Source organism: Mandrillus leucophaeus, unplaced genomic scaffold, assembly GCF_000951045.1.
Source record: "Mandrillus leucophaeus isolate KB7577 unplaced genomic scaffold, Mleu.le_1.0 Scaffold685, whole genome shotgun sequence".
NCBI classification, from domain to species: domain Eukaryota; kingdom Metazoa; phylum Chordata; class Mammalia; order Primates; family Cercopithecidae; genus Mandrillus; species Mandrillus leucophaeus.
Window position 1 is genome coordinate 1,570,629 of NW_012107419.1, and position 26,294 is coordinate 1,596,922.

At 34.8% G+C, this 26,294-nt stretch overlaps 1 protein-coding gene across 1 annotated transcript in view; it reads right to left on the reverse strand.

The window, feature by feature from the left end:
• Positions 1-15,134: 15,134 nt before the first annotated feature.
• The window catches only part of GUCY1A2 (guanylate cyclase 1, soluble, alpha 2), a 298,023-nt gene continuing 286,863 nt past the window's right edge, over positions 15,135-26,294 (reverse strand). Inside the window, exon 11 of the mRNA XM_012002396.1 lies at positions 15,135-15,540. Coding sequence (XP_011857786.1) covers positions 15,333-15,540 — 208 coding nt within the window. The 3' untranslated portion in view covers positions 15,135-15,332. The remainder of the gene's footprint in view (positions 15,541-26,294) is intronic.

Here is a 26,294-nt window from a genome sequence, read left to right on the forward strand (position 1 = left end):
CGTATGGAATGAGCAAGGAAGAACTTCCCAGCCAATGGAGATGAGCGCTACAGATGGAACTGGAGGCCATAGATAATGATTCCCCATAGAGACTCCAGCCAGGGCAGGGGCTTCTTAGTACCTGTCTATCATGCCATGAACCAGAGAATTACAATGTGTTTTCCCTTTCCTCCTTAACATTTATTGAAATTAGGCCTTTGTCTTTGTCTTTCACTCATCTATCTATATGACTACGTATACACACATATATTTATGTGGGAGTGAGGGTAGAGAGGGAGAAAGCAGACATTAGTGCTTGGGTTCCTAAGTGACCAGGTGATGATGGAGATGACTGCATATCACCCAGCACATCTGGGCTTGAGCCAGCTGTTGTAACTGAAAGATACTCTATATTGTCTTCTTTGCAGAGGAACCTGAAGGCATTCTACTTAGGAAAGTGTGCAAATCAGTACTTGGCATGCAGAAGGGCAATTGTGTCAAAACCCGCTAGTCCTTTGCCAAAACCATTTCTAGTTTTCCTGAGCACAATATCACTTAACTGCAGTCTGCCTTGTAGTTAAAGTTCCTGAAAGTTCAAATTATTAACAAAAGGCCTCATCAAGTGTTGTTATTTTGACTTGCCTATGCCACAGACAACTTCTTAGTCTCTCTCTCTCTGCTTAAATTTTCTTACCTCTAAAATGAAGAAAGCAGATCTTTATAGGATTATTAAGATGTAGTTGAGAAAATTGTTCATAAAAGCACTTCTACAGTGATTATCATTTAAGAACTATTCATTAGGTGTTTCTTCTTTTACCTACTCAGTATCAATTCTCATATGGTCAGGGAAGTGGTTCTCAGGAGTAGCATGGCTTCTGAGCAGCAGATAACACGAAGACAAGGGCAGAAGATGAGAACAGCCCTGTTTTGTGAACACAGGAATGAAGACTCCCTTAGGAACTTCTAGAAATAGATGGAAATTTGTATGGTTGAGACAAAATGGTTATAAAAGAGAGGGCCATTGAATAACAAAGATAACTTGATTCTGCATACATAAGGTGCTGGAGTATAGGAACATTGGAATAAAATTGTCCTCTTATAGGTATGTGCTGCAGCTCATCTGGTTGATGGTTATGCGCTTGAAAGTTACTCAGCAGGCATTCAACTGACATTTAATTATGATAGTAATATGAACCCTTGTCTCTGTCCTTTCAAGAAGGCAACTGGCTAGTCAGAAGACAGCTGAGTTATGCCTTTTCTTTGTCATATATATTTGAGGTACATAGCACTACAGTAATTATAATCTGTGCTCGTTGATTTTGCAAGAGGACTAAAGAGAGATTGCATGTTAAAAAAAAAAAATCAAAATTAGCCTTGTCAAATATTGTGTCAGCTGCATCTGTAACCATAAAGTAATGCATTATGGACATCCCATTCACTCCTATATTCTTTCCCCCATTCTTTAATCTATTATTCATTCACATTCTTAGGCATTGTTATTCACCTTCTCTGTGTGGAAAAAAATGCTAAAAGAATGTTCAGACTCCATTTTGGTATTATTTATTGATTTAAATATTTTATAAGTGACAGTTTGGACACTTTTAAGGTAAATAAATGCATGACTTAACTAGACAATTTTGTAATGAATTATGTAAATATAACACACAACTATCATTTCCACTTTGTTTTATAAGAATCCCAAATTTCCATCACTCATTTTTCATATACAAATTCACCTTGTTCTGCAGTCTGTAAATACAAAGACATTTTACATCATGAAACATGCTATTTACATTGTGGATGATTTAGAATAATAACAAAAGAATGAGTAAAAAGTGGTGTTACATGAAAAGCAAGATATTGTGGATATTTATAATTCTATATGAGTTATACTTTTACATGTATTATTCTTAAAATTCTAGTGAAATGAGGCATATTTTATCATTTCAATCAGAAAAAGTTTCTTTAAACCTGTACTACTAGATACAGAAAAATATTTTAAAATATAATATGAAATACCAAATGAAACTTTTTTAAAATGAATGGTACAGGTTTAAGAGATGCATTCATTTTTTTAAAAAACAAAAAATAGTTTGACATTTCAAAATATATGCAATTTAATCATGCCCTACATATATATTAGTATATTTACCTGGTATTAGTTGATGACATTATAATTTAAGTTTTTGATAACTCAAGTTTTAAAAGATATTATTCACAAAGTAAATCTAATAACAGAGGAGCAGATGTACAATATAATTTACATTGCAAGCCAAACCAAAAATTTAGACCCGTGAAATTGCAGCAAACAAATTAGCTAAAATGTTAAAATAATTCAGGTTAAATGAAGACCACCCCATGCAGAGGATGCTAATGAAGGCCGAGCACATTATAACTGTGTGTTTTGATTAAGTGATTTTGGAAACCTATTTATTATTATGTAGTGCCTGAAGACTTGATGGAACTGCCTTGGCTGTTTATTTTGTGCATTGATATGAGTATTAATAGGATTAAGTTAGATATTTAAAGTACTATTTGGGAAATGAGACCCTTTGGTTTTGTAAAATGGCTACACGCATTTGAAGAGTCAGAACTCAGGTAGGTTGATTTTGAAATGAAGAATGATATGTATTATTTCTGGAATGCACTTAATCAGTATTTTAAAAGCATAATGAGACAGTTTTGTCACTTGATTACTGAAGTTATAATGTAGCTACAGGCAGCTGTTATAAAACTTCTGACTTTTTCGAAGGCAAAATTCTCAGGAGGACGTTTTTTTTTTTTTTTAAATGAAGAAGAAGCTTTTCATCCAACTTGAAGAAAAATCAGAAAGTATTGTTCTCCATGGACCATTATTCTATTTGACTCTAACCTGAATTCCCTCATAGTCAAAACCTGCCATGATGATGTGAATCGATTTCCGCATAGTTGGAGTAATTTTTGCTCCAAATTCTTAAAGGAGACAATGAATTAGTAGCTTGTAAATTTTGCAGATCTGGGCCTTCGATAACTCAGTAGAAGGCAATAAAATAGAGGGAAAAATGGGACTGTGGATTACAGCTGTTCAAATTTCATCTTAATTACTTCTGTTTTTCTCAACCATATTTCTTCTATTTTTACAATCATTATTAAAATATTTCCCTAAAGAAATAAAAATGGTAAAGGTATTGAAAATCATATTTCTTTATCTGAACAAGTATTAAGATTGTCTATCATTTCAAGACAAAGGTTTTCTTAACATTGAAAATCACAGGAAGAAAGTAATCAGTATTTTCATAGGTACCGATTTATATGGTAGCTGCCTGTTTTTTACAATTTCAAAATAAGTCAATATAGGATAAACAAAAGTTAACAGAGAAATTCATCGCTTTTGAAGTTTTAATTTTTTTTTCAAATATTTTATACCCCTTTCTTTGACTACCTCGTCTGTTAGAATTTAAGACCCCTGAGGTACATAACAAAAAAGTCCAAATACGAAATGAGAACCAAAATTCAAGGGTATTTAACTCACTGAAGCATATCTTTCCACAGAGGAACAAATCATGTTTTTTTCCCTATATAATTTTCTATTAATTAACACAAACTTATGAAGATAATTTGTTAAGTGGTTTGAATATAATCTTAATACCTGAAAATAAAAAATCAGAAAGAATACAATTTTAAGTTTGGGAGATCATAGATTCTTTAAATCTTGTTCAAGATTTGTTCAAATTATTATAAAGTCAATGAGAAGTACCTACAATGGAAGAATACCCTTACTCTTAAAGAAGATATTTGACTTATTTTCCCTTAGGAATCAAATACTCTGCGAGAAATGGTTTAATTTTCCCTGAAAAATAATGGCTTTGGATTGAGATTTGTAAATGTTTGATCTCTTGATCCAAGCTGTATTTTTCTTTTTTTGTATTTAATAAAATGGCAATTTGTAAATTCTGGTGAATACTCAAAATTGTAGCTAAAAACAGCTATCTGAATATAGGTTTAAAACCTCAAAGACACAGAGCTAAGAAATATGGAATACACTGTGTATTGCTTTTTCAATAGAGTAGACATAAAATTGATGACAAATGTTTCCAAACCCTCAATAAGAACTCAAAACATCATACTATGCCAAGCTGAATTACAGAGGGGTATCTAAGAAAGAAGACAGTGCATCAGTTATCTCCAGATGAAGAGCCAGGAAAATCAAGTTGCTTTTGATGTATACACCTTATTGGGAGTAGTTTTCAGAAAGCAATTTCCCTTTCAGAAAGCAATTTCCCTCAAAAAGCATTTTTTTTCTATTTCAGTCTTTTAGCAGTGTGGTACTCACATAAAAAAAAATGGCTACTTGAAAATGTTTTTTCTAACTTAAGACATTTGTAGGGGGTAAAAATAGGAGACTGGCCATACAGATTGACCCTGATACTTCTTGAAAAAGTGTTTAAATTCAATGAAAATGGACACACATAGATTTTTATAGACCCACATTTCTCTTGACTGACAGTCTCTGGAAGTCAAGGTCCCAATTCTCTCTGTCACTTCTATCCTCAACTGATCTATATCTACATGCTCATCTTTCCTCTTCCCTCACAAATCCACAAAGTGCTCAATCATGTGAAAGTGAAAAAGGGAGGCCTCAGCCCCAATAGCAAAGTACTATTGTCATTTATCTTCTAAGAGCTAGAAAGAAAGAAAGCAAAGAGGGGAGGGAAGGAAAGGAAGGAAGGGAAGGAGGGAAGGAAATACAATGGAAAAAAGAGGTGCTAAGCATGCTAACAAGTTTTAAAGCCTAATTTATTTACTGCACATAAAACCTATATATACAACCCATTCATTTTACATTCATCAAGAATTTTATTCAGGAACACCAAACTCAATTGATTCAAGTTATAGCCACACTTGATATTTGGACTCTTGCATGGTTTCTCATTAGCACAAAGACTATACTAATGTTTAATTAGATAATGCAGCAAATATTGATTGAAGACATAATATCAAATTTTCCCAGCAGGTAATAAATTCTGCACTGGGGAGACATCTATGATGTGACAAGTTTTTTGTCCCTTTAAATATTCACTCTAATTAGCATATTTATTGTTTGTTTTATCAAAGTTTTGACATGCTGAATTTCATGACATTCTGTCATTTTTATGACATTCTATTAAATATAAATACTTTGTTTAAAAATCTATTATTTATCCTTATCTATTTTCAGCTTTCTTATAGGTTAACAGGATTAGACTACAGACCTAATTTTGATGTAAGCGAAGTTTGATTTTTCTGTCTCTTTCCATCTTCTCTACCGGTATCCATTCCTTTCTCTAAGTTGCATTCCAGCTGAATCCAGCTAAATATTTCATACATGCTCATAAAATGGGACTCCTCCTATAGCCAGGTAATCATTTGCATTTTAGTAGGATAATTTTTTTTAAACAGAATAAAAGTGTTTTTAATGATCAAAAGAAAAAGCAACAAGCACCTATTATTTCGGGTTATTGGGTCATATAACAAATAAATGAATTTTATGAGTGCCTGGTGACACACTTGAAACAAATTTTAAAAGAGGAATAGTAATTTGGGCTGCCATCCATTACTAATAATTTTTATACAAAAACAGAATTTTTCCTAAAAATCCCCCTGAATTACTTTAGATAATTATACACTCCTCTAGTTATCTAGACCTTCTTGGCTAGAGTTTGATCTACCATCGGAAATACTTTCTTCTTTTTGAGAATACTTTGTAGTCAAAGAATACAAAAGCAATTTATTTGAGAGTCCAAGCCAAGGTTAAGTTTTGGTTTCAGTGTGGTAATTTTTACCAATAAAATTCAGAAGGAGGGTTTCACGTTACTGATAAATCAACTAGGTGTTTTCATATTTTGCTTCATTTTATGGAAATTTTAACTTAAAAGGCTAAAAAAGGAGACAGCCTTTCAAGTGGTTAGAAACATACATATTGATCCAGATCACCCAAACCTCAGAAGAAAGTCATATTCATTTGCTAGCCTTTAAAGAGTTACATTGACCATGAAGAAATACTTCTTGGGAGGCAATAAAAGTAGAATTGCTGTAGAAACTGAGGTTTCATTGGGTATGGAAATGCATAGTTTCTTATTAGTCAGAGGTGATGTAGCAATATTCATATTTATTGTTCAAATGATCTGAACATAAATTGGTTTAGAATTAGATTTTATTCCGAGTTTACAATGCATTGTTCTATATTCTAATGTGAACAAGCTGAAAATACAGTATTATTTGACTGTTGTCCTTAATGCTTATATTATTTTAAAAAGTGTAATATTTTAAGTAAAATAATATTGCCAAATTTGCAAACCCTGGCTCAATGCCATGATTTGTAAGTCTGTCATATTTAGGACATTTTTTTTTTCTGCAACAAGTGGAAAATATAAAGTAACAATCACTTAAATGTAATTTACAATTAGATGTTATCATCAGAGGATAAAACTCTAAGGAACCTAGAAACAAAATTAATTGTATTTCTCATTGCTGAAGAACATGATACATTCAGAAAACTTTCAAAAGTCTCTCACATTCTAAGTTTTGGATATGAGTAAGTTGACTCAGGACAATAAATCTTTGTCTTAAATTCTTTTTCTAACTGATAATTTTGATTGAAAATTGCTCAGGTTCGTTCCCTCATTTTAAAGTTTCTGTTCTAAACAAACTCTGCATGAATTAACCAGTTACATGTAAGTGAAAAATCTTTGATGATTAAGGTACTACCCAACCACTTTTAAGTTTAGAAAACTAGAGTCTTCATGTCTCACAGAAAACCATTAAGTGCTACGGAGTGATTCTCTCTCCAGCTCAAATACTCTGGCACATTCTCTAAGGGATGGATGGACATCTTTCTGCTCTAAAGTTCCACATTTGTCTTACTAGCAGCCAAACCCAATTTGAGAAAAGTGTGAAGAAGAATATGACATAGAGTACAGCTCCCAAAAGAAGTTTACAAATTTCAGAACACAAATATTTCCTATTTGTGATTAAATTTTCCAACTATAAAGGAATATATAATTTCTTTAATGTCAGAACAACAATTTTTTTTCAAATGATGCATGAGACAAAAGTGTATTCTTCTCACTGAATGCTAGCTCAGCCAGGCATGTTATAAAAGGAAAAAATACAGTTTGTTTTAATATCACTTGCATACTGTTAGTCTGTTTTTCTGTGCTAATTTTAGTAGGGTTTTCTGTGGCATTTGGCAGAGCTGGTATTTGGCCTTCTTTGTTCCTTCAACCCAGATGTTCTGACACTTTCATTTACCTTTGTCATTGTAACCAACACTAGTTCTATCTGCCACCTTCAGAAAGTATCTATTTGTAGCTCTGTAAACTTCTATCCCAGCTTCACTGAGATGTGCAGCTGCCTAGAGGTTGGCACTACCTCCTAGGAAAGCTAAAAATGGCTTGTGAAGGGTTTCTCTTTTTTTGTCTTTCTCTTTTCTTTTTAAAAATGAGTGACCAGTAGTCAAATAAATAAATTGGCTTTCATTAAACCAGAAGTGTTTGTTACAGAAATTGCCTCTCCTTTAAGAGTCTCTACATCTTCCTGAAGAAAAAATTAACTCTTTGCTTCATCTCATCTAAAGCTCCTGCCCACCTGACTCACTCCATTTGTCCCTTTGTCCTGAGTCTGATGTGTCCTGAGTCTGATGTGTAAATGTCAGGCAGCAAAATGCAAAGAATTGTCTTCAGAAAGTGAGGTGGTGTGAAGAAACAATTTTGCACATTCCTGATTTTATTCCAGTTATTACTTTCCTGTTAGAGATAGGTTTAATGACATTTAATAGACCACAGTAAAAATATATTAAGTAGAATTCCTTCTTTATCTGCAAATGGCAGAAAGTCCACAAAGGAAGACTGAATATAAAGTGATTTCTTCATTTTAAAAATATGTATCGAAAGAATCAAAAAGAAACTAATACTCAGACCTGCCATTTGGTTTTTCTTTTCTGCTTTTAAATAATAAGCAACAGTACTTAAGTCTAATATGAAGACTAATCTGATCAGCAACTGGATGAATTAACTGGAAGGATGAATTCAGTGTAATTTAATAGATTCAAATTAAATATTTTCCATTATTTATTTAAACCAAAACCATTCTTACTAAGGATTTAAGGATCCAGTGATATACAAGAGGATAATTGTCAAAGCCTCAGTGAATCAACAATCCTGCTTGATTTTGATAGGGAAATTTTCCAAACTGTTGGGCAGGCGGATGCTAAATTAAGTTTTGCTATGAGTAATAGAAAGTTAAAGACAAAATACTACCAAACACACCCACCATTCAAATGTGTTCATATTCACGTTTAGAGGATTGTTTACCTCGCTAGGCAATTACAGGAGCTGTCATCTTATTTAGATGCTTAGGAATGAATCCTAAGCTTATATGCTAAATAATAATCTGATGTTTAGATATTTCTCAGTATAAACATAAATTTACCAGTTGATTTTAGCAGTGATCCTTATATATTATTCTAAATGATGGAGAAGTAAATGTAACTACTAAAGAACTGATTATCATTGAGTATGCCACATTCTATTAAAATTGTATTTTAAGAAGACTAAAAACGTGATTTTTTTCATTTCGAAATCCGAAAGCTTTAGTGTTTTTTCAATATTATTGAATAATCATTTTCAGACATTTATTTATTGTAGTACAGGTGACTTTCAGTCAATCATATTCTGAAGTCAAAATATTATCATACTTACCAAACACTTGTGTAGCTATCATTGAAAACAGTAATAATGAGCTCTTTTATCTTTATTCTTTCATCTTCCAAGACCGCATCAAACCAACATTTGAATTAATCCGCCCCGAGACCAATCTATATTTCTGCAAAGCCTACTTCCTCAATCACCTCTTCCAACCTTCCAACCTATGCTCTACCTCCACTCATTTATCCATCCTTAACTTCTTCTTTACTATTATATACTACAAAGATCCAAAAATTGGGCAACATTATAAATAATACACAAATCTCTTTGACAGGAATAGAAATCATATTTTGATAGCCATTTTAAAAATTATGCACCAGAAATAATCTGATGTATATTAATCACTTTACAGCATGTTTGCAAATGAATAACTTCTGAGATAGATTAAGCATATCATTTGCTCAGATATTTTTAATCTGAGTCATTACTTGCTGCTCATTTTGCTACAGAATAATGAATATCTTTAAAAAGTCCACACCAGCTGTATTATTGCTTGTATAAAACATGTTTCTGTTTTCACAAAGGCTCTATGAAATGCAAAGAAGTGCAAGCTTCATATGGCATCATCACCATGGCTTAAATTATTGCTTGAAAGGTTGTTATAAGGTATTGCTTGGAAATCCCTTTTCAGATAATATACAATTCAATATGAAAAGTACATAGTGAGACTAAGTATTAAGTTGGTGTCTTTTCATAACATAAAAATCAAAGCATTCAGAAGTAAGGCTGTCACTTTGATATTTGCTTCTGTGTCCCAAAGGTCATAGTTTTTACCTCGGTGGTGAGGATTAGCAAATGTTGCAATATACCGCACAGCTCTGGCAGTAACTAAGAAAATAGTACTGTATCTAGTATGCCTAATAGCCCTATAGTGAGCAATATTCATCCCTCATGCTTATCAGTGTTGACATCTGTCTCTAAGTTTGAAGATTTATGCTCAGAAAGAAGACCACAATTTGGAAATCAAATCCAAAACTAAAATTTGTGAAAGAAATAATGGTATGAGGCCTAGAGTATTTAACTTTTCAAAATAACTACAAATGAAATAACATTACTATCCCCGTCAGCTTGTATTTACTCCTAGTAATTGAGATTATTTGAATACTTTTCAATGATTCCCAAGTCTGGCTGTATATTAGCATTACTGATTTTCTAAACACAGATTCCTAGGCCCTCCCCGAGACCTACTGAATTCAAATCTCTGAAGGTAAAGACTAGTTTTCTGTATTCCTAAAACTCCCTACGGAATTCTTATGAAGCCAGCCAGATACTTCCAAGCAGATCAGTTAAACCACTGAACTAGGTCATTCGTTGTTTTGTTTTTGTTTTTGTTTTTTTTTTTTTTGAGACGGAGTCTCTCTCTGTTGCCTAGGCTGGAGTGCAGTGGCGCGATCTCAGCTCACTGTAACCTCTGCCTCCTGGGTTCATGCCATTCTCCTGCCTTAGCTTCCCGAGTAGCTGGGACTACAGGCGCCCGCCACCACGCCTGGCTAATTTTTTGTATTTTTAAACAGAGACAGGGTTTCACCGTGTTAGCCAGGATGGTCTCGATCTCCTCACCTCGTGATCCGCCCACCTCAGCCTCTCAAAGTGCTGGGATTACAGGCGTGAGCCACCGCGCCCGGCTGGTCATTTCTTAATAAGGATTGAATGGCAATGAAGTGCTTAACTGAAACCATGATCTGGTTATAACATATTAGAAATAAAGACACAAACTTTACTTCTCTGCATTCCCAAGTCCTTCCAAAGAAACTTATTTCTTTCAATCATGAAACATCTACATTCAATAAACACACATATATATATATACACAAACTAAAAATAGTAATCACTTTATAAAACTATTTTAGAATATGAGGATTAGCTGTGATACTTCCTGTGTTATAAATGTATCAATGACTTTTTTTAATGAAAGAAGGAGTAAAGGAAGGAAGAAAACAAAGGATGGAAGAACAGTAATATGTAGGTTTCAATTGTTTGGATCAAGTGTGAGGAAGGAATTTTGCACACTATCTCAATATAGCCTGACAAGATTATGTTAATCTGTACATAATATCAGTGTCTGCTCTTCATTCACCACCACGAGGATCTGGAAATCGAGTCCATAGCTGGGGTCAACTTACCCATTTAACGATACATTTTGTTCAATCACGTGAACACAATTTATGTGTATGTTAAACCAGCTGGTTGTGGTTTAGGAATATTCATATCAAGAGCTGCCCATAAATTGTTTAGAAATATGTTAAATCTTAATAATTCAGTCTCTTATGCATCATGATTTTTGGGCTAGATCTATTAAGCTATGCTTATAGAAGCCTCTGAAATGACATAATTTTTGTAGTTGAAGGTCTATAATCTAACAGTAGAAACAACTAAGCTACGTTATAGGGCTTGGTTCTTGGACTTGAGTTTCTAGATATTGTCGGCTGAAAGGCATCTGGTACTACCCAAAGCCTATTCAGAGTCATTTATAATTAATTTCAAAGGAACATTCAGTGAAGTTGCATGAAGTGCTTGGAATCAGACTGGGTTTTGAAGAAAGAGCAGAGGGAGAGGCTGCAGACATAATTAATGCCCCGGCACATCCAGTTCATTACTACACTTCAGAAGTACATTGTTACTCAGGCCTGACTGTGTGTGGTCCTTCCTATCTGCCTGAATGAGGCACCAGCAACCCTTTCTGTAGCCATTCTGGGTTCAGAAGTGAAGAGAGAATGCTGTTTGCTGTGGCCAGGCTTGAGGGGTGAGATAGTTTCTAGGGACAGAATGGAGTAAGAAAGGGTCTAGAATGGGCTGAGTCATTCTCAAAACGACAAGACAGAAACCTGTGTGTAAAAGTTTTACGTTTTGCCTTAACCATCCACAACACTTGCCCTCAAAACGTCTGGAACCCAAGAAGACTTCCACAAATATATTTAATGATGGTCATAATTTTGAGCTCCTACTTGATGCCTTACGACTTTAGATACACACACCGTTTTGTTCAGCAGCAATATGATTCTGTACAAAACACAATGCCTGGTGGGGTTTTCAGAATTCTCCATGGCTTTGCCTTTTGTTGTCTATCAATTTAATTTCGCTTTATATTGCTAGAACTCTTTGGAGGCATTTGCAAAGTTAAAAGTCTTGCTCCCTTTGTGAATGAGATTTTGTTTAAGTTGTTATTCTCTTTTGCTTTGCTTTTCCTGGACAGACATGCACATTCACACTAAACTACTGTGTCCTGACACCATTGTCACTGGACAAGAGGAAGGAGTGCAAGACTGTGAGAAATAACATTTGAAGTGCTGAACCTACGGACCCACCCTCAAATCTCAGGCATCAATGTCTGTCTCAGAGTCCCAGATCAAAGCTCACTTAATTCCACATAATCAGATATTAAAAGGAAAATCCAAGATTACTTAAAATATAGAGCAAGAGATGAATAAAGGCAGATTGTAGGCAGTTGGGTCCCATGTTACCTGGAAGCTATGTCTTCTTCCCCTTCTCTATATTATATAGACAAGAGATCCAACTACTATGTTTCTGAGGCATATTATTATTTTTTATTATGGTCAATGATACCTAATTATTAAGGTCCACAAAGAAGATACAGGGTAGTACATTCTGAGTACATATTGGGGGATTCTGATTTTGTTAGAAAACTGATTTATTTGCAAATGATGACATTCTCTCCATCAACATAATCCTGATACCAATGTGATTGATGCTTTGGTGCTAATGGCCAGTTATAAGTTGCCTTCTTCCAAATAGCAGCTTAAAAGAACATTAAAATGCAAGAGCTATAGGTGCCAAATTATATTTTAAAGTATCCCTTGTAGAGTGGGTTAAAACCATTTCCCCAATTTGATATCATTTGGTTTCTAAGGAAATATCACATAAATTTCTTTTATCTGCCATACTAAAATGCATGCTGTTGGTAATAGTTTGTAAGTAAGTGAGAATATAGATAAGTCATATGAAATAACAAATGCTACCACATTGTTACAATCACAGTTCCTAAGAGAAGAGATGTAGATGGCATTGTGTAGGACAAATAAAAATATAATTCTTTCTCCATCTTCTAACTTCTGTGATTGAAGTTTGAATGAACAGACATTTTATATAGTACTTCACAAACATATAGAAACATTGTAACTACAATAATCAACTATAATAGATTAGCAAAATGATAACAGATTGGACCATTATCTCAGACTATAGCTTTGAATATACACTTAGATTATAACGTATGAAAAATGTAGTTGACATCCTGTCGGTGACAGATAAGAAATCTCTGGCACGTTCTTCATCGTGACATTTATGGCAATGTAAATGGATACGTCTTCTCTAAGTAAAATCATATAAACTAATACAGAATTTGTGATTCTTCTGACAAATTGAGATATATAAATACAATACTTCTCTCCAGGCCTATCACTAGTAATGAGGTGGATTTCCAATGATGCTTTTCAATATGCTTCCCATAGATATTCTTAAGTATGGAGAGAATAAATATGTGTTTGTAGTTGCTTAGACAAATCTTTACAAAAAGTGAGAGAAATAGATTGGATATTCCTGGAAGTCCCTTTCAGCCTTAGGGTTACAAAACTCATTGTTCATCACCAACATGTTTATTGATTTAATATACCATAATAAGTTCTAAGTTACTGAAGACATAATAAACGACATCAGTGAGCTTGTTCTCTCCCCATGCTCCAGTGCTACAAGGAGCCCATCAACATTGCTAAGGCATTTTCTAATATAAGCATGAGGACTGAGGGGCTCCCAGCCTGCTCTGCTCGTACTGACTGTAAACCTCCTCATTGTCCAGAGACACAGGCCCACAGAAGAGGGGGTCAGGCAAAGGTTTAGAGTTCCAGGTCTACTTCCTGTCATCTCCATATAAAGAGTGTTGTACTTGTGCCCTTATAAACCCCCAGGGCAAGAAAATAACTCAAATTATAAAAGGGATCATGATTATAACAAATATTTGCATATCTACAAATGCCTTCTAGCCACACAAATAGAAAATCTAAAAACATTAAATAAGCCTCATAGACTACATTGGAAATTAGTAAATATGTTCTTTAACTGAGTTATGTCATAACCAAACCATAATGCAGCCAAAATCCCTGAACAGAAAAGAATATTGCATTCAGTTAGACATAAGTTATCAATGAGTAGGAAAATGACCTCTCCAAGGTTTCAACGAAACAAATGCTTCCAGTTTATTAACCTCAATAGAAACTTAGATTTTATATTTGATCCCAAACAGGAAAACTCTGGACACATGATGCTCCTAATTTTAGTGTGAGCCAGTAATATTTTCATGCAGTATTGATTAATGAGAACAGGTCTTCAATTGAGCAGGACATGCGATGGAATCCTATCTGTAACTATAATGATTACTAGTTCTGAAGATTATAGCTACTTCAGTATTCATGAAAGTGATTCACTGAATTTAAAAGCCGTATCAATCAAACTGCAGAACATTTTTTTAAAACCTCAAAGCCATAAAATACAGAGGTTTCCTTGCTTTGTGTTGTACAAGAAGAAACAACATTCTTGGCAAAATGTCCTGACACTTCTTTGTCACTAATGCCAGTATCCAGGAATTTGCTCTCAAGAATAGCATTCGGCTCTTAGGAGGCATCAACTGGGGAAAAGGAAGGGGGTAACTAACATGTCATTTAGTTGAATGCTGTTTATTAGAATATAGTTTAGTGTTGCAAAAGCTACCTATATAAGTGCTAAGTTGAAAAGGGTCCAGTGTAGCAAAGCATCTCATTTTAACTGATATTTGTTAGAAGGTGGCAAAAAGACCTTTCTTCAATCTTGGTTACAGATATAGCTGGTATTTGGAAATTCCATTTCCTCTGGATTCCATGCTACATTAATTAAATCTAAGATATATTTACTAAGCAGACATAGAATGCTTTCTTGGTATCTGAAATCCTTGGTTATATGTATTCTCAGTCCAAGCACTGATTTCTCTAAATAAGGGAAACTGTTAGATTAATAGGTTAGTATTATATAATATACTAACAATACAGAAGCAGATTCTGAAAATCTAATAATGTTGTGTGAAATGTAGTTATCTAGAAGAGATATGTATAAAAATAGGTAATATCCCTAAAATATTTTGCCGAGTTACAATTCTTCCAGTTGAGAAGTTTACCACACTGCCACGATACATGTATGAAATGTCTGTTCAGAAAAAGAAACTTAGAAAATATTCCTCACCCACCAACTCACTAAATGTAGGAATATATAATCAAAACTGGCTCTCAAAAGTGGTACAAATATATAGGGAAAGATACTTGTATGTGTGATAAACAAGAAAACATGGAACCTATTTATTGGTTAGTTCTGAAAGGGGACCCACACTTGTAATTAAAATATATGTGTATATATATGACCAAAAACACTCATATGAATGGACACATCTTATTTCCCTCATCCTCCGGCTTTGTATTGACAGCGGTCACCTCCACCTTTTAGTAGGATTATTGCCTGACATAATACAGAAATTTTGCTGCTTGTTCTCAACAAAGCAATGAAAGAGACACAATCTCTTTCCACCCCCGCTGTGGTGACCCATGTTCTGGGCTTGTGCTTTTTGGAGGAGTCTTTGTTCTGTAGCAGGTCTCAGAGGCTTGTCTCCCGGAGGAACATGGTGCCGATGTTGTAGGAAACCTTTTTTATTCTCGACGAAGAAAGAGAAGGCTTTGGTGGCTTTGGACCAGTCCTTACCTCCAGGAAATAGCAGATCCCAGGAATTTCCTTTGGAAAGTTGTCTGGAAGCTCTTCACGAGACCGCGGAATGAATGTGAAACTTTCTTCCCGTTTTAATAATCTAAGAAAAAAATACAGAGCACATGAATCAAGTAGGCCAGGGAAATGTAAATACGTGGACAGAAATTTTAAAGGCTCAGGAAGCCTGTCTCTGACTGCTCATGGTGACACCTCTATTTCTTTGTATAGATGTGGCCTTCATCAGATTCCAAATGCTAGGAAATGTTATAATCCAGAAAAGATCCCTTCATGTAATTAAAACAAACAAACAAACAAAAAAAACACAAAAAAACTCAAAGCTAAGTGTGGTACTACCTGAAAATATTTGTTCAAGATTGATTTCTTTCTAAACAGCATTTCTTGAAAATATTTGTTCAAATGTTATTGTTTTCCCTAAACAAAGGTCCGAGGAAACTGCATAATACAGGTTTTATTTCAAGCATACAGGATTTACATTCTCTGTTTTTAAAACCTGCCCAAATTCTAGTGCACTCCTTTTATGTTTGGTAAACCATGTGCTTTAAATGTGTGCCCTGTATGTAAAAAACATTAATCAAGTATTTACCTTTGTAGAACAACATTTCATGACTCCCAATGTCTCTGATACCTGCTTGCTGATTTCTAGCCAAGCATGCTATCCAAACTCGATAGCATTATTGGTTAAACAGCTTGATTCTTCTCTTCCAGTCACATATAAAGACTCTTCTTCAAAACACTAACACTGGAATAAATTTATTCGTTAAACTTGTCCAGTTTCATGTAATGTTCAGTTTCATACTTGTATCTCAAAGTGTGGCCCAACAATTCAATTTAACTCAACAGCTCTTTATAGACTATTTCTTATTGCCCAAGAAAAACCTCCTAGACACTTCTGTGAATATAAGGAGTAGAACACATCTAAAAAGCTCACAGTTTTGTCAACAGATACAGAAACAGAATAAAAGAGTTTTTAAAAACCCTCAACAAATGAACAAAACACAGAGTGATATAAAAGTACAGAACAGAATAGGCTAGATGCCATCCGAAAAGTAGACACGAAAATTGCAGAAGTCTAGAGGAAAAAAGTATTTGCAGTGGGAGGACCATAGAGACTTCATGGACTAGATGTTATTTAAAGGCATGTACAGAATGATGTAACCAAAGGGTTAGAAACAAGAAAAATGTAAAGTTTCTAACCCTATGATGACATTCCCCAGTGAGGTCAGAATGAGGGTTAAGACTGGGACAGTAGTTTAGGAAAAAGTTTTAAAGCCCTAAATTCAGAGTTTGGACTTTATTTGGAAAGCACCTTGGATCCAAACCCATTACTTTTTTCTTAAAAACAACCCATCCTCCTAACACAGATTCATGTTAGCAGCAGCTCCAAGTTATGCTGTGTAGGAGACAGGTTGGGGCAAAAGAACCAGTAAGCACAAGCAGAATAAAGGATGTGTGAACATACAAGAACATTGCACAGTCAATTATGAGAATCTCTAAGGAGAAGAAAATATTCCTTCTCTAATGCTATTAATGGATAGGAAATACTACCTAAAACAACAGTTGGTAGTACTAATAAGGTATAATATGAGCAGTCTATATTTAATTTGAAAAACAAGAGCTATAGTATTTTGATTGTTAAAGGATATAATGGCAGTTTTAAAAAAACAAAATGATTATATTCATTTGGTATATAAAAAATGAGGTTCCTTCTAACATTTCAAAATTCTTTCAAAAGCCTTATCCTATTTTATTCACAAAATATAGTTGTTTGTAAAAGCTAAAAGTACAAACTATGCATCCAACAAAGGTATAATATGCAGCATGTATGAGAAACATAAATTTACAAGAAAAAAACACAACCCCATTAACAAGTGAGCAGAGGACATAAACAGGCATTTCTGAAAAGAAGACATACATGAAGCCAACAAGCATGTGAAAGAAAGCTCAACATCACTGATCATTAGATAAATGTAAATCAAAACCACAATGAGATACCATTTAACACCAGTCAGAACGGCTGTTATTAAAAAGTCAAGGGCCAGGCATGGTGGCTCTCGCCTGTAATCCCAGCATTTGTGGAGGCTCATGAGGTGGGTGGCTCACGAGGTCAGGAGTTGAAGACCAGCCTGGCCAACATGGTGAAACCCCAGCTCTACTAAAAATACAAATAAGCCAGGCATGTTGGAGTGCCCCTGTAAATCCCAGCTACTTAGGAGGCTGAGGCAGGAGAATCACTTGAACTGGGAGGTGGAGCTTGCAGTGAGCCGACAACATGCCACTGCTCTACAGCCTGGGTGACAGAGCGAGACTCAGTCTCAAACAACAACAACAACAAAAAAAGTAAAAAAAGTAACAGATGCTGGTGAGGTTTTGGAGAAAAAAGGAACATGTATACAAAGTTGGTGGGACTGTTAATTAATTCAACCATTGTGGAAGACAGTGTGGAGATTCCTCAAAGACCTAAAGACAGAAATACCATTTGATCCAGCAATCCCATTACTGGGAATATACCCAGAGGAATATAAATCATTCCTTTATAAAGACACATGCATGTGTATGTTCATTGCAGCATTATTCACAATAGCAAAGACATGGAATCAACCTAAATGTCCATCAGTGGTAGACAGGATAAAGAAAATGTGGTAAAACACACACTATGGAATACTATGCAACCATTAAAAAAAGAATGAGATGTCATTTCTAGCAACATGGATGGAGCTGGAGGCCATTATCATTAGCAAACTAATGCAGGAACAGAAAACCAAATACTGTATGTTCTCATTTATAAGTGGGAGCTAAATGATGAGACTACATGGACGCATAAAGAACAACACACACCAGGGCCTTTTGGAGGGTGGAGGGTGAAGGATGGGAGGAGGGAGAGATTCAGGAAAATAACTAATGGGTAGTAGTCTTAATACCTGGGTGATAAAATAATCTGTAAAACAAACCCCCACGCATGCACAGGTATGTAACAAACCTGTACTCGTACCCCTGAACTTAAAAGTTGAAAAATGCTAATCTCCACAAAATTTATAGAGGGTGAAAGTGAGTTCAGAGTAAGTTATACTGATTTGCTCAAGGAAACAACATGACAGTAGTGACAATGGAACTGGAACCTAGACCTGTAAACACAGTCAAGTTTAGCCCAACAATAAATAACAAGACTAGGTAAGATAGCTCTCCATCACAAAACAACGAAACTGAGATATCATTAATGACAGTAAGAAGGGAAGTCAGCAGTAGTGTTTACTTTCTTTTCATTTTCACAAATGTCAATTCTCTTTACTATTGATATATAATCAGTCACTTCAGAAATAAATTGTAAAACGCCCTATACAGTAGTTTAATTTAGCAGTGAATTCCACAACAATTTTGCTAAGCTCAAATAGAACAGTCATCATTGTGTAATATGTGGGTGTCAATCATTGATGTCAATCAATCAACAAACTTTTTAGTGGTTATGACATTATAAATAGCCCTCTGAATGGAGGCGAGTAAGTGGGGATTCGCAGAATAAGTTAATATAACTAAAATGACAAGAAATGCTCATTGAAACAAATTAGCAATAAAATGATATAACATCTGATATAATCTAAAGGAAGAAATTTTACAGGAGAAAGGGAGAGGTGATAACTATGGACTTAAGTACAAAAGTTAAGAACCACATATAGCCATAGTTCAGTCTTTCCACAAAGTTTCCTTGAAGCCCATAATCAACAGTTAGGACTCCAAATAAGCTACATTCCCTTCTCCCTATCTTTTAAGTCCTCAAATGTATCTTTTACAGTTTGTTTGTCTCACTAAGATCTTTGTTTTGCTGTAATTGAGATTTTCAACCCCAAACAAAAATGGGGTTACGTCCATGAAAGTACTTGTAAATGACTGAAAGAAGATGGTACCAGCTGCTTCAGATGTCAGAACTTTTAAATAATTCACTGCACGTTGGCTGGGAGGAAACTTAATGAATTGATCTCTTGACATTTTAAATAGATCTCATATACTTTGCTAGAGATTACAGAGACAACAGCTTTTATGAAATTGTATTTTCTTTTCCCAGTGAACATTTTGGTATCCATAAACTAAATACAGTTTTAAATTTCAATACTAAAAATGAGAACACATAAGGATAAATTGACTCAAGGTCCTATGATATCCAGTATTTATTACAGCAGACTTTGTAGATAAGAACATTGAAGTGCAATGTTCAGTTGAATTCCAATAGGACAATCTTTATGACTTGCTGGGGGGTTTGTGGAGGAGGTCAGGGGAATCATTTCACACAGCGTGCCTGGTGATGATATGAGTCATGGTGCTGAGTAAGCAAGCAAATGTATACAAGGATTAGGAATTATTTAGAACCTGATCATCCCAAATCCTCGGATCCCCTCTGAAATGCTTTATTAAGTCCAAGTCCCCGGGTTAGCCCTAAAGCTCTACCTAACAATCCATTTCTTTGGCACCTCAGGGCTGATATGGAAGCTTAGATTCTATATAAATCTAAATTAATCCCCAGCTGTAATCCCCAGCAGGTTGTTATACACTCTGGGAGTTTTGGCAACATGTTTAATAAGCATTTGGAAATCACACAAATCCTAGTTTACCTGCCTGTCCTAGTTTACCCTTTCTCTGCTCAACAGTTTTTTCTATAAATTGTTTTTCAAAATAAAAATCCACTGCTGCTTTGCATCAATGGATGGCTCCCAAGCATGTGCAGGAAACTTGATTCCATGGAGGTCCATGGAGCTTCTCCGTCACAGCTGCAGAAACGAAGCTGGTCTCTGACTCTCTCACCTCTTGTTTGCATGCTCATTTCCCCTAGTTTTCACCATGCTCTGTGCTCTGTCCTACATCCTACCTTGGGAAAGGGTCTGACACTTATTCATAATGAAGTACAAATGATCTAAATCTAGTTCAAATTTTAACACAAGACTCAGAATTCTTAAAAAGGGTCTGTGAATTCAGCAGTCAACTCGTCAACAGGTAATCATTAAGTGCCTTCTGTGAGCTAGGCCTGAACCGGTACTTTCTTACCTCTCATCATAATATGTATGGGACAGGAGAAGACTGAGAGGGAAATGAAAGAATTTTGAGTTTTGCTGAAAATATCTTTCCATAAAGTGATTGTTTTTATTTGCTAAATTGCCCCATGGAGAACCCCATGGACAGAATAAACCTTGCTGAAATGAATAGATCCAGTTCCAGTCTTTAATAGTGGCAGACTAGTGTATATATAGCTCTCTGACACCTGCACATTTGAAATAATTGTGAGAAATTGGAAAATCTTTTGTTTGTTTCAACAGTTGGAAAGATCTGTGTAACGTGCAGAGCTATAAGAGAGCGACATTCTCAGAATGCTGTCTACCATAGGGTAACCACAAACTTGTCTACTCACTATCCAGCTACTGCTCACCAAGGGATACTTGAAGGGCAAAGGAAGGGGCAGTAGAATCTGATGCATCTTGTAGAGGGGTAGAAAAGATACGATGACAGTGACCTTTTTAAAGACTCTAGATGTCGGAAATATCTTTAGTTCATTCTTCTCTCAACTTGATTGGTTTAATTAGGCATTAAATTCTTGTTTAGAATTCATTTACTCCTCAGTATTTGGCTGTTAAAAAGTAAGATATCATTCTGTTTTTTAAACTTCTGCATGTTAATTTTCTTCTAGTCTTATTGTCATCGTCGTCATCGTCATCATCATCATCATCATCTTTCTATCTCTGGTATTGTGAAAATTAATAATATGACTAAGTGCATCTTTTTTATTTGGCACAATGACAATTAGTGAATCCTTTTGAAGCTTTTGATGAAGCAAACTGTCTTTCAGTTCTAGGAATTTTTTAAAAGTTATTTAATAATTTCGTATGCCTTGTTTTATATGTTTTCTTTTTATGCATTTTGGCTTAGTCAGACATTGAACCTGGTAAATTAATCCTCTAATTTGTTTTCCTTTTTCTCAAATTATTCCCTCATTTTAAAACATTCTGTTTTCTGGAAGATTGCATCCAACATTATTTTCCAACACGTAAATAATTTTAAAATTTCAGATATATCATTTTAATTTCCACTCTTGTGGTATGATTTTATTTTTTCTTGTGTTCTTACTATTTTAAATTTATGAGAATATTCATCTTTTTATAGTTTTTTTTAATTCTCTATATTGTCTCTTTTTCCTCTAGATATTCATTGACTAGATTTTGTTGCTTGCTTTTTTGTTTTGGTCTCTTTTTTTCATGTCAAGGCATTCAACAAATTACTAATGTCTGTAAATATCTTTCTATTTAAGTGTAAGTCATTACGACATGGTTAGAAGGTTTGTGTGTAGCAAAATATTGTTGAATTGTAGGTTTCCCCTGACCATTTCATTAGGGTTCCCAAATATCGATATATTTACTGTTTTTCCTTTGGTCCAGTTTGTCCAAGTAACAATATTCCGGTCATTCCTATGGTATTACACCTGGCTTTCAGCATTCTGGAAGTTGAATTTAGGAAATAACCTGGGAATCTCACTGTTATGAATGTAGACTTTTATTTAATCCTCCCATATTTACCTTCCTGAATTTAGAATTCCTCTGGTTCAGTGTCTCAGGAGAATAAACCTCTTATATTCTTCTAGAGTTAGCTGTGCCCCAAAACTTGTCCTCCCTTTATTTATTGGTAATAAAGTTCTACAAAAGTACATGGCTACCTAGCTTGAAACTACATTTCCCAATTTCCCTAGCTACTACGGTTCTGAGTAATTATTAGTTTCCTAAAATAAGATTGACCTGACAAAGTTTTGAATGGCAGAAGTGAAGTAGATCCCATTTCCCTTGGCAACTGACCATTAACAGTGACTACTGATGTTGGAGTTTTGCAGAAGCAGGCTCCAGTTTCTAACTTCCTAAGTGTCAAGAAAATGCTCCAGTACTGGTGACATGTTAGTCTAACATCTAACTTCATGATCACGGGAATGCATATTTAGGCATCCATTTTTTAGTTTCCTGATGTACAGAGGCTAGTATGGCTGTGGCCATGGCTCCTGACCTAGACTATTCCAGTTCCCATGGTGAGCACAGGGATAGGAGCTTGTGTACTTGGCCACTATATTTTATGAGTATCATTTCAAGATATCCAGCTTAGAACCTGATTTTTGTCTCTTCTCATGATTCTGTAAGCACATTATTCTCGGTATATCTTCCTACTTAAAATACCCTAGAGTGTTTTCTACCCTTGTACTTTTTCTGGAGTCTATTTTGGTCATATTTTGGATCTTTTAGACTATCCTTCTAATTAGGTTCTGTGTGTGTGTGTGCATATGCATGTGTGCATGTAAACAGGCTGATATTTAGATTCAGAGTGAATATACTTGCTTCTTACCCACTCCTTCTTCTGTAGGAGCTGAGACTTCAGCTTTCTTTTAGACATTAAGCCAAATATCACTCAGGCATACACTTTCCACCTTCCTCTTCCATTTCCAAATCCTCTTCCAGTCTTTGTGTGTTTGTATGTGTATATGTCATTTTGTTCCAATATAATGGAAGAGAGGAAGGTGGAAAGTGTATACCTGAGTGATATCTGGAAGTCATTTTGTTGTTGTTTCAAAAAAGATTAATGATTAACTTCAGAAAAGGATAATGATAAACTCAGGGGCTCGATTTGCTTAATTAGAAATTCTCTTGTTACAAATTATTCACCTGAATATCTTTTTTTGCTAAGGAATGCTTTCGGATTTTTTTGGGTGTAGGAGAAGGATGACAGTTCTGAAAATGAAAATAAAAAACATCGAGACACATTATGTTTTCCTAAGCGTTGTAAAGTTCCTGCATATTTCCTATTTATCTTCTTCTTTCTACTTGAATGGAAGAAAAGAAGGAACTCTGTCCTGTATTTCTGCTTTGTGCTTCCCTGCTCCAAGATCTGATGCAGTCTGAAGATAGGTCCAATGAAACTAGTTATTGAGTCAGCTAGACAGCCTGAAATCCCTTGAAATGCAATGATTCATTCTCTGGAAATACACCTTTCCAAATAAGGAAAGTAAGAATCTAGCTCACGATGAAATAAAACAGAAAAAGGATCCCACCAAATGTTTATGCATTTTAAGGCTGCAAACATTTTTACTTGCAGATGTTGAAGTAATTTTATAATTTGAGGCAATCTGTGGGATCTAAAATTCAGGCTAATAAGTTCTCCAAAAGGGATAGTCTTTCTGTATGTCCCCTGGAAATGATAAGGCAGAGAGTCTCAGAGGCACTTCAGTGACACCCCTGCACATTTTTTCTGCAATCCACTCTGGAGTAAGTACTGATAGCAAAGTGTGCTTAACTATAGGTTTCACACTCTGCATATCTGGTACCTGCTAGAGAGTGTACATCTTCTGGGATGTTCCTATTTGAGTGGCCAAACTAATGCCCTTTACATTCTTAAATTTTAGGATGCTAAAGATCATTCTACCACTGACTTCTTTGGACCCTGTCAGTTTTGACCTTTAACAGCCTAAAAACTCCATTTCTAGTAAATGTCAAGGAATTTAAAATTTAAAACATTCACGCAAAAGTTTAATATGTCTATAGACAGAACTTTAAAAAGAGATGATAAGTGAGAGGTTAGAAAAGATAACTGTAACCAGTTCTTGTAAGTTAAATAATCTCCTCACATTTTTTCACTTCTCTGACCAAAAGTCTTTCTTAAAAACGAGTTCATCATTGTGCTGGTCTTTCTGTATAAAAGATAAAGAAGTGGAAAGAAGAAAATACGCACAATTATTTTAAAAAGTGAATATTAGTTGATTTCATTACTTCAAAATTAGTACCAAATTAGATTCCTAGACTTAAGAATTCTATGTCCTCTATTTTCTGTATTAGTCAACCAATCAGAAATAGAGTTAGCCTAAATGTATTCTAGGGAGATCATGCAGAATTGTAATAACCTCAGCCCCAAAGAAGGCAAATCAACCTAGGAAAATATTTGGAGGCTAAAAAAAGGGCATACTTTTTTCCTTTAAGAGTTCAGCCGACTTCTTATATGAACAATGTTTCACAGAAAATATTCCTTGCATATTCCACTAAAATTATGCTTCTCAGAAATACTCATTTTTGTAGAGAGAAATGATGAGAGAGAAGAGGTATAGGTAGGCTCAGTAAATCTGATCTCTTACGTTTTAGAGTTTTTCCTTCCCCCATACAGGTTAGACAGAGACAAATTAGTTGATGGCATTAGTTAAGTCACTTAAATTCTCTGGTTTCTTAATTTCCTTGTGGAAAAAGAAAGATTTTACTCTAATTTATTTCAAAGATTAGTTACAGCTCTAACATTTAGTGAAGCCTGAGAATTTATATAGTATTCAGTTTATAGAGGATCATACAAAGCAGCATGATCAAACATGTTAGAGTTGCAAATCTGAAAAATTTTCAAGTAAGATCTCCAGAGGAAACACTGTCGTGTTGGCCAATATCACAAAAACTGATTAGAAAGCAATTTTGGTTTAGTAATAGGTGACTAATGCATGAGAATCTTTGCACTTTAATAAGAGCCACAGAAAGGATTCTTAACATAGCATTTAGAGCAATCAGATTTTTCCTGATGCACAGTGTCACACACAAAACAACAGTGGGAAGAACTGACTGCTAAAAGATAAGGCCCAATTAAGACTGGTTTCAATTCTCGAGTTTAAAAATGAATACTCCAAACATACTGGATTTTAATAAATACTAAAATGTATTTAAATAATACAATTCATGATTAGTTGTTTGGAAGGTAGACTGCCTTGTTTTGAGGGGATTTGAAACAGACATATTTCCTTAATGTAACATAGTACCACATACAAACAAACAATATAATATAAAATTTTGCCATTTCCTTCAAAGAACAATGTACACACAATTGGAAAAAAGGAGAAATTTAAAACGATATAGAGGCTTGATTACATGCTAAACCTAAAAGTAAGAACTTTAAAGTTAAAAATACATTCATAAGGCATTAATTCTGGAAGTGAATAAATATGGCCTTCCAATTTCAAGGCACAGTATTAACCATACAATATATAGAATGGCTATGTGTTTTTGCCCAGTCAGCCCTGTCAATTATTTCTTTAAAGTTTTTTAATGTCTTCTATACCTCTAGTCCCACGATGGCCTTAGTTCATGGCCTTAGTTCATGACTGTACCTTTGGCCTGGAACAATGCTGTTACCTCTTATCTTATGGTCATTTCACCTCTAGGTATTCCCTACTTCACTCCCTGTGGAAGCTTTTCTTTGATCATGTTGTTTCCAGGCTCAAAAACATTCAGTGGGTCTCTAATAGTATATAAGATCCTCTGTTATGTAAGTTGAAAAATGAATTCTCAGCTTTCAGCTTTCACTGAATGTTAGATCTTTTTTTATTTTTATTTTTTATTTTTATTTTTTAGAGACAGGGTCTCACTCTTGTTGAAGCTGGAGTGCGGTGGTGTGATCACGGCTCATAGCAGCCTCCATCTCCTAGGCTTACATGATCCCCCTGCCTCAGCATCTTGAGCAACTGGGACTTTACGCACATGCACCATATCTGGGAATTTTTTTTTTTTTTTTTTTTTTTTAATTTTAGTAGAGACAAGGTCTCACTGTGTTGCCCAGACTGGTCTCAATCTCCTGAACTCAAGTGATCCTCTCCCCTTGGCCTCCCAAAATGCTAGGATTGCAGGCATGAGCCACTGTGCCTGGTCTGGATGTCAGAACTATAATAATTTTTTAAATAAGCATTTTTTGGAATAATGTTAGATTTATAGAAGAATTGCAAAGATATATAGTATAGTTCTGCAAGAAGTGAGTTCTCTTATAGTCTTTACTCAATGTCATCTAATGTTAACATTCCAC